This window comes from Pongo pygmaeus, chromosome 9, assembly GCF_028885625.2.
Source record: "Pongo pygmaeus isolate AG05252 chromosome 9, NHGRI_mPonPyg2-v2.0_pri, whole genome shotgun sequence".
Taxonomy (NCBI): Eukaryota; Metazoa; Chordata; class Mammalia; order Primates; family Hominidae; genus Pongo; species Pongo pygmaeus.
Window position 1 is genome coordinate 119,051,573 of NC_072382.2, and position 13,929 is coordinate 119,065,501.

The window sequence follows — 13,929 nt, forward strand, 5'->3', positions numbered from 1 at the left end:
GGATCTCTCAGCTTTTTACCCCATTGCCTTCAGGGGACTGGATAAGCAATTCATACTGAGCACTAAATAACTTTCTTGGAAAATTGACAATGAGTGATAATCCCACATGTCTAACTATTGTTCAAAATATAGCATTGTCAGAAGACTTTGCCTAGATGAGAGGAATGGAATGGAGGACCTGAGTATGAGATTAGTAACTCCATTAACAGAATAGCTTGGAAGGCTTGCCGGTTAGAGATTATCTTCACAGACTGACAACTCATTCCTATTTTTTTATGTTGCCAGGCAGAGTTAAGTCTCTTAGTATCAGGGATGATTCCCTCTTAACATTTTGTTTTGTTCATTTTGCTTTTCCAAGAGGTAGAAACTGAATTTACATCTAAATTCTTGGTAAGAAAAATTCCTGAATAAGATTTGAGGGTGTCAGGTCTTAGAACAGAGATGCTCATCTCAGGCAAAATGGATCCTAAGGGGGAGCAAGCCACACTAGACATTCAACAAAAAGCAGCATCATGAACACTTTCATCAGCTCATTGTTAATGTTCCTCATAAAAAGGACAGGTTCACTTGCACTGAGGATTCTTTTAGGGTAAGAGCCATTGAATAGCCCTTCTTGGGGCCAGGCGCGGTGGCTTACACCTGTAATCCCAGCACTTTGGGAGGCTGAGGCAGGCAGATCACTTGAGGCCAGGAGTTCGAGACCAGCCTGGCCAACAAAGTGAAACCCCATCTCTACTAAAAATACAAAAATTAGCCGGGAATGGTGGTGAACGCCTGTAATCCCAGCTACTCGGGAGGCTGAGGCAGGAGAATAGCTTGAACCCAGGAAGCAGAGGTTCCAGTGAGCTGAGATCGCACCACTGCACTCCAGCCTGGGCAATAGAGTGAGACTCTGTCTCAAAAAAAGAAAAAAGAACAACAACAAAAAAAGCCCCTCTTGTACCTCAGTGTAAGAACTTTTCCGACTTAGGCCTTGTTGAACCTTATTGGCGTTCTCTCCTTCCTTCCCTTTGTTTTTCCAGATAAACCTGAGGTGTGTCTTTCTTTCTTTCCAGTGTATCAAATTCTGGGCCCAGACCAACACAAATGACACTTGTCCCTTTTGTCCAACTCTTAAATGACGGACCTGACTGGGGAGGAAGAAGAAGAGAAACTGATGTGAACAGGAAGCGCGGGTTCAAGATTTCTAAAACTCTATATTTATACAGTGACATATACTCATGCCATGTACATTTTTATTATATAGGTAATGTGTGTATAGAAAGTCTGTATTCCAATGTTCGTAAATGAAAGTATGTATATTATGCAGAAACAGTCTGTTCCCCCTCATCTTGCAATTCCTTTGGGGGATGCAGATTGTAGGGAAGATGATGTTTAGTTTGGCCTTGAAATTATGATATCCCTGCCCAGGGCTGTTTTCAAATACAATATAAAAACCACCTAGGAACCTGCTGTTGCTCTAAGGCCATTCTGCTTTGGTTTGGCTCAGCCTCTAGTCCATTTTCTTAAGGCTCATGTATGCAGATTTAAAGCCTGGTGCTCACCCACTGTCCAACCAGATGCCTTGCTTACCGAAAGCCTCCAGAAGCCTCAGTATTGTTTTAGCCACTCTACTCCAAATGGATAAAATGAGACTCTGATTGAGGAAAAAAAAGTAACCCTAGTAGTTTGACTTCTTATTGAATATTTTACTGTGTTAACGCTCATTATTTATACAGACATTAGGTTTACAGAATATTCTGTTTTACATCACCAAAATTCACAGTCCGAGAATAACAACATAACCAGGTCCCAGTTCCTCCATGCACCCCACAAGCTTCTGTCCACCCTATTTTCTGGACAGAAATTAGCACAACCCACAGGTTTTTCCTTGGCCAAGCCTTCCTTTGCTGCCACTGGCTTGGCTTCTAATCAAGCTTTGACAGGCCAACATTGTGAAGTCCTCACCCTTTCCCATTCACTTCTGGTCTCCTAGTCTAGCTAATCCCCCTCCCCCTGAAGGTTAAGGCAGTTGGTTCACAACCAAGTTGTTTGGTGACCTTGGGTGAGCTCCAGACAGGCACTGGGGTGAGGAGATGTCTATGCAAAATTACTTATAGAATGATCTTGGGATGCTGGATTTTAATTTTTGAAGCAAGAAAGTTAGGGGTGACATATTTCCTGTCCTGGGAAAAATGGAGACCAAAGTGATATTAAGAAAGTAGTTTGGATTTCAAATTTATAAATCACTTGCTCTGTGGGTAGCTATCAGGAACTAGATCATTTTCCACCTCTGCTTATTGTACTTCTGGGAAAGCTGTGACTCTATTAGAGCTTTGAATCTTTTCCTATCCTTTTATCTTTACTCCTACAGGGAATGGCCTCAGCTCCCTTCTCTTTTAGAATTAAACAAGTAAAAACTAAGAGTTAACTTTTTTAAAAAACTGACTCCAGGGAAAGGACATTATTATATTACCAATAACTGATTTTTTTTTTCCATTCTGGGACCTAAAATGCCTACAGATACTAGCAGTACATGTCAGATAGCAAAGACTTTTCCTTTCAGACCCAACTAAATGATCTCCTCTCTGCTTTTGATACTCTTTTCCTTCTTTGTCTTTCATCCTTGCCTGTCACCTCACAGATGGATTCTTTCTCATTTCTCTTGCCTCACTTGCCCAGGTTTATTGACTAGCGTCAGTTTAAGGAGCTGGACTTCCTGGGACCTCCTTGGCATCTTGTAGGGTGATTGGAGTGGCCTGAGTACTCAGCTCTTCAGAGGTCAGGTGACCCACTTTCTTTGGTTAATGAAATGTTACTATCTCCAGATTAGTAGCTGTCATGAACAGGAAAGGTGGCAAAATGGAAGACCAGTTCTATTGTTCTTTTCGTTTAGGGGATTCGTTTTTTATCTTGTAATATTAAGATTTCCTCTCCCCTCAACTTTACAACAGCCTTAGGCCACCTGCCGTATTTTTCAGTATCCCCTGAAAATTTAGAAATTGGAAATGAGTGTAAAGCATATTGTTTCTTTTCCAAAATCCTTTGAAGCCAAAGGAGTAAAGAAAGAAAAAAGGAATGGGTGAGGAGGGGGCTTAACTGCTTCCCAGTAAAGACCCTGGAAAGCCCACTCTTGTAGAAGGATAAGTGTTTTGGAGAGTTGTGCATGGGAGCGAGCGCCTCAGTGTTATTCTTTCTTGTTCAGGACCAGTCAGAAAGCAACACAAGTGTTGGCCACCCCTGTTCTCCCTTCTCCCTCTGTCCACTGGCCTGCAATGATAAAAGACATGCAGACCAATGGGAAAGGCCCCAAATGCAGTGAGTGGAGAATGGTACAGTCATTTTTCAGGAGCAGAATTTAAAAATAGAGATGTATAATACATATTTTTACAAGCAAGAAGCTGTTGTTAAGACTTTTTTTTACACTTAGTGTTTATAGTTTTGGGGCAGGAAGGAAGTAACTGTAAAAAGAAAAACAAGTGCAAGTTTTCTTTAAAAAAATAATAGGCTGATGGGACTTGCTATTGAAGGGGTTGAGTTTTATGCCCTGGAAAGGGCTGGGAAAAAGCCAGTTTTTCCCAACACGGGTAGAAATTATCAAGCAGAATGTGGCATTTTCACTTCATGGTAGCAGTTCTGAAAGTTTATTTACACAGTAAGTTCCGAGCTAGAAGTGGACAGTCTCCAGTCTTCCTGTCAGACTCTGTAGTTATGGGGTGTTCCCAGTCAGCCAAAGCAGCACCAAGTGCAGTGGTAATGAAGAGAACCCAGATAAAAAACTGACTCAGTATTCTTGTTTTATTGGTTTATGGCTTGTGGGCAGCTGGCTGAGGCCAGGAACACCAGAGGCCCTCCTTGTATTTCCCTCTCCCTTATCAGGAAATTCCACACTTGGCAGGTCCCATACCTGGAAGCAGCGTGTTGACCAGATAAGAGTAGGATGCAGTGGGTATACTAGGAAAACCCAGCTTTTCCCACTAACACTGGTACCGTAGTTCACTATGCTAGAGCTGATAGGGAGGTAATGAACTTGGTCCCCACTACCTAGCCCAAGAACCAGCCTGGGTACCCACGTACCATTAGGAGCGGGGAGGGGAGAGCAGGATAGGGGCAAAAGATGGCCTTCATCAAGGAGCTCTTGTGGTGCAAGACATAAGGAAGCCCTGAGGCTGCCATCCTTTCTCCAGGCAGCCTTGATACTGAAGGCAATGATGTTAGAGCCATAAAGCACTGTATTTCTCATACTCTTAGTATAATGCTAGTGCCACTGTGTGATGCTTTAGTCAAATAAGTGGAGGGGCCATTAGAGAGGGTGGGAAGGCAATGAAACCACTCTGAATTATGTAAAGATCTTGCTACTTCTTATAGCCTAATAGGAAGAAATCCAGGTAGGGGTAATAGGGCATCAGCTGTTGAATGAATCTTCAACATTATGCTTTTAAGGATTAGGTAGAAGAGGTCTCCTACCTATTCCTTTTAGCACCTTGGCTGCAAAGCTCCAGAGGAAGATTTGGGGGAAAGAGTGAGCCTGTGACCAGGAAGACAGAGCCCAGCCCTGCTATAGTCCAGTTGCTCTCCCTCAGGGCACCTGGAGCTTAGGGGGTTAGGATATTTCAGTGCTACCTATCATATGTAGAATAAAGTGTGGTTCAGATAGAGACAAGTGAAATTCATATGGCAGAAATTCATGTGTTAAGTGGAACTTCTTAGTGGGCACTTTATTTAAGAGAGCTAAAAAAGAGCTCTTTGGCTAGATAAGCCCTTCGTATCTCTCTTTTGGTCAGGCTGCAACCACAGAAAAGAAAACATTGAAAACAACACCCATCTTATGAGATGGGATGCTATCTTGGAGATGAGTTCTAAAACTAGTACTGGTGAGTGGTTGTGTTTCTGCCTTTCCTAGCTTTGATCCCACTATTCCCTGTCTTTGTACTCCCTCTCCTTTTCCTCTTTCCAACCACCCCCATTTGTATAAATATTCAATCTAGTTTTTTTTTTTTTTTTTAATTCAAGAGGCAATCTTTGCACCAATGTTAGGCTTGTTTATACAGTCCCTGTCTCTAAAGCAAATAGGAAACTGTGCATCCTCTCCTACTGACTTTGGCCAGCAGGGAAACAAGCTTGGTCTCTTCTCTGCCAGGGTACCACAGGGACACACGCCAAGGTAACCTGCGTGTGATGCCAGTACTTCTGAAACTAAGAAAAGAAGAATACTTTGGGTTGGAGAATTTAAAGGAATGGTGGACAAAGGTTCAGGGCTGAAGTTTCAAGCAGCAGAATTTCCCAACTTAAATTTGAGGTGACCAAGAGTATTCCCACCAGCAGAGTGCTTCTTTCTTCTCTTTCCTGTTTCCTACAGGTACAATCCCTGGAACCCACCTTGCCAGCCTTTTCCTTCTCCATCAAGGCAGAGGCATTTGGTGGGTGGGGAGGGTCCTGAGGTGCTCTGGACACAGTTGCCATCTGTGTCTCCTACTTGTGACCAAAGTGAACCACGGAGGTGTGGTCCAGGGGAATCTCTATCTTCTGCCCATGGGCCTCCTCACTTCAGCAGGGAGATGTCATCAGCAAAGTCATCATGCTGCTGGCGCAGGCAGCGGAGGCAGCGCCACTGACACACCATGAGGCAGAGTGGCAGCATGAAGAGGGCGCAGATGGCAGCCATGACATAGGCTATGGTCATGAGGGTTGACTCATCTGTCTGTGGAATGTTGTAGCCACAGTCTTCCATGTCCGAGGTGACAAAAGGGCCTTCCACCGCTGCCGTCCTGAACTCATCGTGCACTGGGGAGGGGGCAAATGTGAATGGACAGCTCTCATTGTCATAGAGCAGTTTGGGTTATATAACAAAAAGAACTTCCTGATAGTGAGGCCTTGAAATCAGCCCATGCAGAAGCTACCTAATCTCCTTCCCAGGAGATATTTAGGAGCAGGCCGGGAAGCCAGTACCAGATAGAGGCCTGTTTCCCCTCCCAAGTCACTGGGAGCAGCAGCCCTTCCTTGTATACCCAGCCAGTAGGAGTGATAACTAAAAGTCAGTAGTTCTGAGTTGACCAAAAGCCACACCTAGTAAACTTAACTTTCTGCTGCTGAAATCCAATTGCGAAACCCTGCCACCTTTCTGAAGTAGCATTCAGCCTCACCATGTGGCAGCTGACAGGGTCACTATAGACTCAACCTGCTACCCTTGCATGAAGAGCTTCCCAAGGTACCCAGGTAGCTCTTGCTGCTCTGGGTTTCCAACAGAGGTTACCAATCCAGGCAGTGGTCATTATGGCAGGCAGTAGAAAAAAAGGACTAGCATTGACACTAGCTTTTGCACAATTGTTGACTTGGGTTTGATGCAACTGTTACTACCCTCCCCTAAACTGACAGGGGCCCAGGTATAGTAACTGTTGTTTGACAAGGAAAATGTGGAGAGACTGACCCCAAACCCTCAGCCCTGGCACTCTCACCATGGCAAGCGCTGACAGCAAAGCCAATTCGTTTTCGGGCCCGATCAAAGACAACGTAGAAGCCCTCCATGATAACAGCTCCCATAACAGTGCCCGTGGATGACTGTGAGATGGCAAACTTGTAACAGTCGTCTTGGGACGTGGCCACATCTTCCACTGGCCGCAGGTATTGCTAGGGGTAAGCAATCACAGGGTGAGTGTCTTCCTCACTTCCTTCAGCCCATCTCTGCCTTCTAGGCATCTATGCCCTTCCCTTTACCATCCCTGAGCTCTAATGGGTTTTCTAAGACCGCTTTACTGCTGGACACTACTCATCTGTTTTGTCTTCCAAGTTCTGGCAAGCCTACCTGCTCACTGTCTCCCAGTGTGTACTTTTAAGAGAGATCCCCCTGACTCAGGCTGGGACATACCTGTGGAAGGATGGTGATGCGGAAGGACTGGTTGGTAACCTCACCCATTAGGTAGAGTGAGATGACTGGGAAAATGTTCCAAGGGGTGGTGCCTGCTTGCCAGCATACCAACTGCTCTCCTAGCCAGAAACCATCAGGGAACTTCTCCGTCTGTGTTGGCAAGAAGGGGATAACAATAAGGAAAAGCCTCTTTATCATCTCGCCCCTCCCATGTTCAGATACATTAACTGGGCCCTTCATTTGCTTTTACAGTGAAATATCCAAAGTGAGGAGGGGTAAACCAACCAGAGGATTACAGGAAGAGAGTGGGAGTGTGATGTCAAACTTTTGTACCAGGGGATTGTGTGATGAGCAAAGTGACAGCCATAAAGGGGAAGAGTTTTTTTTTTTTTTTTTTTTTTTTTGAAACAGAGTCTCACTCTGTTGCCCAGGCTGGAGTGCAGTGGCGTGATCATGGCTCACCGCAACCTCCACCTCCTGAGTTAAAGCGATTCTCCTGTCTCAGCCCCCCGAGTAGCTAGGATTACAGGCACGCGCCACCACACCCAGCCAATTTTTGTACTTTTAGTAGGGATGGGATTTCACTATGTTGGTCAGGCTGGTCTTGAACTTCTGACCTAGTGATCTGCCCACCTTGGCCTCCCAAAGTGCTAGGATTACAGGCGTGAGCCACCACACCTGGCTAGGGGAAGAGTGTTTTAAGAGGTCTGAGTAGAAGGGTCTAAATGCAGACATCTTGGCTGTTGCTGAAGAATGTGACTCTCACTGCCTCCCTCTGACACTGTACCATCTCTTTTACCCCCATCCTTAGTCCACTCACAGAGGAGGCTGCCTTGATGGATTTGACTGCAGCTTCAAACACTTTCTTGGGCAAACGAAGGTTGGTGGTGCCACTGTCCACAATGCTCTTGTCATAGTTGTACTAAAAGGGAAAAGAGAGAGTTAGAAGAGTCAAAGGGTTTTTGATGCTGGGCTCTGGGCAGTAGGGGGTTACTGCTGGGGCCCCGGCTGGGTTGGCATCTTGGCTTTGGCACCTCCTAAGTGTACCTGCTTGGACAAGTTAACCTCTGTGCCTCAGTTTCTTCATCTCTAAAGTGAGGATAAAAATAGCACCTACCTAAAAGGGTTATTGTAAGGATTAAATAAATCAGCAATTTAAAGCACTTAGAATCGTGCCCAGCAGATAGAAGGCACTCGGTAAATGTTTGTTCTTGTTATCTTGGGTGGGCAGGTAGTCTCCAAACTTGAAATTAAAAATACCTTGTATAGTGCTTTTAACTTTTCTTTTCTTTTTTTTTTTTCTTTTTTCTTTGAGACGGAGTGTAGCTCTGTCACCCAGGCTGGAGTACAGTGGCGTGATCTCGGCTCACTCTAACCTCTGCCTCCTGGGTTCAAACCGTTCTTTTGCCTCAGCCTCCCAAGTAGCTGGGACTACAGGCGCCTGCCACCACGCCTGGCTATTTTTAGTAGAGACGGGGTTTCACCATGTTGACCAGGCTGGTCTTGAATTCCTGACCTCAAATAATCTGCCCCGGCCTTGACCTCCCAAAGTGCTGGGATTACAGCCACGCCTGGCCGCTTTTAACTTTTCTTAGTACATTTATATCTATTCTAATTTAACATACATAAGAATCTAGGGAAGGAAGACATAAATGATTTAGTTACCTTTTATTGAGTACTGCCAACCACAGAAATAAACACTTTACACATTATCTCTGATATTCTGAGAAAGTTGTTTTTACCTGTTTTGCGGATAAGGAAACTGAAACACAGAATAGTAACTGGCCTAAGGGTACACATAGCTAGTAGAAATCAGAGCTAGATTCAGATCTGGGTCTTCCCACTCCAAAGACAAGACTCTTCATTCTAGCACCCTGTCTCAAAAAAGACTTGCCCAAGGCTACGAAGCAAGGCAGTGACTAGAGTCCAGACATCAGAACTAGTTCCATGTTTTTTTTTTTTCACTACCAGTCCCTAGGCCCCAAACCTCAGATCCTGCTGTGTGACCATTAAGCCCCTGACTGTTCTAGGCTCAACTTCCAACCCTTTCTGCAGGTCCTATTACCTCTGCCTCATCCTCCCAACATCATAACCAGAGTCTTCCTTCACATTGTACTGCCCACCCCCTTACGTTCCCTGGCTCTCCCTTGGTTTTATTACCTCCTTGCAGTCCATTTTCAGATCCTGTCCATTGATCTCCACCCGCACAATGATCACCTCATAATACCACTCCCGCCGGATGGGTGTATACCAGAGGCTGCCTGTGTACAGCGAGTGGTCGATACCTCCAATGATCTAGGGAAAAAAAGAGGCAGGTACCCGTGTCCTGGCACAGAAGGAGAGTGAGTCCCTCAAGGACCAAGCAATAAGATCAGTGATTTCTTGGGGTGGCAAGGTCTTCTACAGGCTACCCTTTTCATCTTCCTGCTTCTAAACAAATCACACCCAAAGTGATTTCTAGTTTCTTAAATGTGTTCAGAAGAAAAGACTTTCCAGGATTTTTAATTATTTGTTTCAGAATCATACAGCCCTTGATACAAAGTTATTTAAATCTAAACTGCCACAATAAATGTTGAATGAATGGTTGTTTATAAGTTTTATTTTCTCTGCTTATTGGAGAACCATTCACCATTGTTCTAATTAATTAGTAAATAGACAAACTTCTTATATCTCTGCCTTCTGACCATCAAACTGAATAATTTTAATTCAACAGGTCTTATTTTCATTTCCTTTGAAATTTTCCTAATTGCCTTCCTTTCCAAGTTTACCATAGGTGCCTTGATTCCTTTCTGGAATAACACAAAGAAGAAAAGAATGGAAAAATAAAGTGAGGGTAGGGAATATAAAGAGGTTCTTCCTGATTCTAAGTATCGGAGCCAAAACTGTGGTGTAGCTTTCAGGGAGGGGGAGGATGGCACCCATCTCTCCCTCAATGCCAGGACCTCCCTTCTCTGAGCACCTACTCACCATGCTCCCTCCGACAGAGGCCAGCACTTCAGACTGGTTGAGGGGGAAGCCAGCACCACAAAGCTGCAGGGAGAAGAGGTTGGGAACGTGGGTCTGCTTTACCAGAGAGTCGAAGAAAGGCTCCAGGGAGTCGTCAGGCTTTGGCAGAAAGAGACAAGGAGTGAGTCCTCATATGGACCTAAAGACAGAGGCCAGCTTCCTGTCTAAACTGGAAGGCAAATTTGAAGGCTCGGGGGATGCTCCTTGGGAAAGACCATCTTAAGGCACTGAGATTTGGCAGAGGAAGGGTTAGCAGGACCCCTGGCAATGCAAACAGGACAGTATTGATGGGTTCACAGATTCATAGATCTTTTTTTTTTTTTTTTTGAGACAGAGTTTTGCTCTTGTTGCCCAAGCTGGAGTGCAATGGTGCGATCTTGGCTCACTGCAACCTTCACCTCCTGGGTTCAAGTGATTCTCGTGCCTCAGCCTCCTGAGTAGCTGGGATTACAGGCATGCACCAACATGCCTGGCTAATTTCTGTGTTTTCAGTAGAGATGGGGTTTCACCATGTTGGTCAGGCTGGTCTTGAACTTCTGACCTCAGGTGATCTGCTCGCCTCGGCCTCCCAAAGTGCTGGGATTACAGGCGTGAGCCTGTTCATATATCTTTGATCCCCTATGCCTAACCTTCAGATTTATGGGGGCCTTTATTAAAGATCTTAGAGTGGCCGGGCACGGTGGCTCATGCCTGTAATCCCAGCACTTAGGAAGGCCGAGGTGAGTGGATCACCTGCGGTCAGGAGTTCGAGACCAGCCTGGCTAACATGATGAAACCCTATTTCTACTGAAAATAGAAAAAATTAGCTGGGCGTCATGGTGGGCACCTATAATTCCAGCTATTCGGGAGGCTGAGGCAGGAAAATCTCTTGAACCCAGGAGGCGGAGGTTGCAGTGAGCTGAGATTGCGCCATCGCACTCCAGCTTGGGCAACAAGAGTGAAACTCCATCTCAAAAAAAAAAAAAAAAAAGATCTTAAGAGTACATAGAAACCACAGCCTATTCTTGTACCTGTCACAGCTTCCGTCACTATGGTTCTGCCCTCTATAGGGCTGAAATTTAGACTGCCACCCTATACTCCTGTTAAATAATCCTTTAAACTGATTGTTGCCCTCCTTCCGCTAATTCCCCTTCTCTCTCCTAATTCCTTCTCTGTGTAGTGTGCCGTGTGTGCAGTATGCATACAGTGTGTAGGGCCAAGCCCTGTTCCTCTCACCCTGGCAATCTCAGCATAGGCCAGCCCCAGGATGCCTTCCCAGTTGGAGCCGTTGATGAAGAACTTGTCTGATTCAGTGATGGCAGCAATGTTGGCACGCACAGTGACGTTGGGGCCATGGGGGATGCTTACCAGGTCGGTGCCCAGCTCCCCTTCCCACTTGCCCTGGGTGTAGGGCACATACACACCCTTCCGGAGGTCCCGGTATGTGCTGGACCTGTGGAAAGAAGGCAGAGATCCGTGGATGCATAACCACAACTGGTATAAGGATCTAAGTTAAACCTACTCCCAAACGCCACCTTGTCTCATCTCAGGGGAATCCTAGAGTCTGCTTTCAGGCTGCTCAGCAAAACATCCCTAAACTCATCACCCAGAACAGAGTGTAAAGTGGGCTTGCAAATAGATGAAGGGAACCATTGCTGAGGCTCGCTCTCCTATCTCTATTGCTCATATTCCTAGATCTTGAGCTCAGGCCCTGTGAAGAACAAGCCTGGGCTTTGTGCATTGTGCCTTCTGCTGCTGCTGCTGCTGCTGCTGCCGCAGGGACAGCTAGTGGGCATCTCTTCCGCCCTCTGGCTCCATCAAGCTCCCAGAGAAAAGGAACCATTGACTCTCTTACTGCCTTGGAACCTAGTGGTACCATCCGAGTGGTAGAGAAAGTGCCAGGCAGGGTGAATGTGGAAACTCTACAGCAAGTTCTAGAGAAGAGGTTTGCAGAAGCATCTCAGAAAAGCAGGTTGGTATTACCACTTCTGTGAAACGTGCTCAACATGTGGCAGCCCCACCTGTGTTTAATCACACCACTAACCAGGGCTTCTGTGTGTGGTGGGGGCAGTGATGGAACTGGGACGAGGAGCTGGTGAATGCCCTTTCATCGACCCTACCTGCACCCTCCTCCCTGACTGCTTCTTTTAGATCGGGACATGAGAGGAAAGAGGGAAGGTGGGTTTTGCAGCTGCCTACAAGTCCAAGGATAGGATTTAAGCCTCTACTCACGTTTGCACACACAGATGTCTCACACATTGGTGTCCTCTCATCCCTTCTTCTTCCTGCTTTTATGCTAAGGAGGCTTCCAGATTATCCCTCACTGCCTCTTATCTTAAAGCCCACTTCAACCCCCCTTTCACCAGTCCCCCGCTTTCACCAGTAAGCAGAATCCAACTGGTGGCACCCTGGGTGGTGCATGGAGGAGATATTTCAGTTTTCAGTTCCCTGATAGTGGTCTAGGCAGAGGGGTTTATGGAAGACCCTTTCCTTCATGTCCTTGGACCATGCAAAGCCACCTAGAGTGGCCCCTGGGTAAGAACACAGCAAGGGGAGCCATCACTGAGGCCTGTTCAGCTTAGACTTAGCTGGTGTTGTCAGAGAACTGAGAGACACTGAGGGGATGTGGGGTTTTCGTCTCCCCATTCAGGCAGAGAAAATGAGCCCCCTGAGATTGTTCTGTGAGCTATGGGCTCTTTTTCCTTTCCCTCCCGCAGGAGGCTGCCCTGTCTCAGTACTGAAGCACTTCCTGGCTACCTCTCAATTCACCCTTTCCCATGGTATAGCTCCTCTCACCACCCACTTCACCCTGTCTCTCCTGGTCACTGTCTTTTTTTGCCCTCCCCCTTCCCTGGCAAGAAGAAAATCTGAGGATCGACTCTTTCTCTCTGTACCCCTCCCCTGACCCTTCTTGGCCCTGGATCCTTGGAAAAGGTACCTCCCCCGGGCTCTCCCCAGGACTCACAGCTGCCTCTGGTAGTAGCGATGCAGGAAGGGGTGGGGGGCAGCACCCACTGCAAAGTTACTGCTGCCTGTATCCACCAGGATGTTGAGCTGTCAGAGAAAGGGGAGAGAAAAGACGGTATAGACAAGAGGCTTCGGTCACACCACATTTATTATCCCTCACGCCCCAGCCACAGTCTGCCCCTTAGAATGTCCAGAGTGAAGCTCCACGATGCAGGACTGGTCCAGGCTGGCACCCGTTACCACCATGACCACAGATAGGACCTGGGGTCCTGTGGTGCTGCAGGGGCCAAAGGAACACTTCCCCTGCGCCCTCTGAAGGTCTGCTGAAAAACCAACTGAAAAAAGGCAGATTAGTAGAACTAACATGCAAGGGAGTCAAAAAATATAGGAAGTCAAAGAAATAGCCAGATGGTTGATGATTTTATACCATCTTGAGGTTACAGAAAGAATGGGAGCTTGGGCAAGGTGCAGTGGCTTACCCCTGTAATCCCAGCACTTTGGGCGGCTGAGGCAGGTGGATCACCTGAGGTCAGGAGTTTGAGACCAGCCTGGCCAACATGGCGAAACTCTGTCTCTACTAAAAATACAAAAATTAGCTGGGCGTGTGGTGGCACATGCCTATAGTCCCAGCTACTCAGGAGGCTGAGGCACGAGACTCACTTGACCCTGGGAGTGGAGGTTGCAGTGAGCTGAGACCATGCTACTGCACTCCAGCCTGGGCAACAGAGTGAGACCCTGTCTCAAAAAAAAAAAAAAAAAAAAAAAAAAAGGGACTTGGACTTTGGCAAAAATAGTTATGGGAGGGATAAGAGGAGGCCAGGCCAGTAAAAGTGGTCTTTTTTATATGAATGAAACCTCACAGGTAACACCCCTCAGAGAGAACAGGTGATGTATGTGTCTTTCAGACCTTTAAACATGTCAGACTCAGTTAATCTTTCCTAGATTTGGACTAGGGAGGGCCTCAGAGAAAGCCAGGTGGCATCAATGTAGATTCTCTGCAGATGCAAATCTCCCTCAAAAGCCAGCTTTGCAGGGCCACTTCTGTGTGCTGGCCCTCTGACAGCCGACTCAAAATATGTCAAAGTAGTATATTCTGTGGTAAAATATCTTGGTTTCCTTTGGCACCCTCAACA

The 13,929-nt window shown here is 46.4% G+C and overlaps 2 protein-coding genes across 5 annotated transcripts in view; one reads left to right on the forward strand and one right to left on the reverse strand.

The window, feature by feature from the left end:
* RNF214 (ring finger protein 214) overlaps positions 1-1,452 on the forward strand; it is a 53,728-nt gene extending 52,276 nt beyond the window's left edge. For all 4 annotated transcript variants that reach the window (XM_054439937.2, XM_063671489.1, XM_054439936.2 and 1 more), the window contains one exon: positions 1,056-1,452. In XM_054439937.2, the coding sequence (XP_054295912.2) occupies positions 1,056-1,121 (66 nt within the window). In that variant the 3' untranslated portion in view covers positions 1,122-1,452. The remainder of the gene's footprint in view (positions 1-1,055) is intronic.
* Positions 1,453-1,667: 215 nt separating this feature from the next.
* BACE1 (beta-secretase 1) overlaps positions 1,668-13,929 on the reverse strand; it is a 30,542-nt gene continuing 18,280 nt past the window's right edge. Inside the window, exons 2-9 of the mRNA XM_054439938.2 lie at positions 12,795-12,883; positions 11,066-11,282; positions 9,812-9,949; positions 9,005-9,139; positions 7,665-7,766; positions 6,845-6,994; positions 6,435-6,606; positions 1,668-5,763 (exon numbers count right to left, since the gene is read on the reverse strand). Of these exons, the coding sequence (XP_054295913.1) occupies positions 5,522-5,763; positions 6,435-6,606; positions 6,845-6,994; positions 7,665-7,766; positions 9,005-9,139; positions 9,812-9,949; positions 11,066-11,282; positions 12,795-12,883 (1,245 nt within the window). The 3' untranslated portion in view covers positions 1,668-5,521. The remainder of the gene's footprint in view (positions 5,764-6,434; positions 6,607-6,844; positions 6,995-7,664; positions 7,767-9,004; positions 9,140-9,811; positions 9,950-11,065; positions 11,283-12,794; positions 12,884-13,929) is intronic.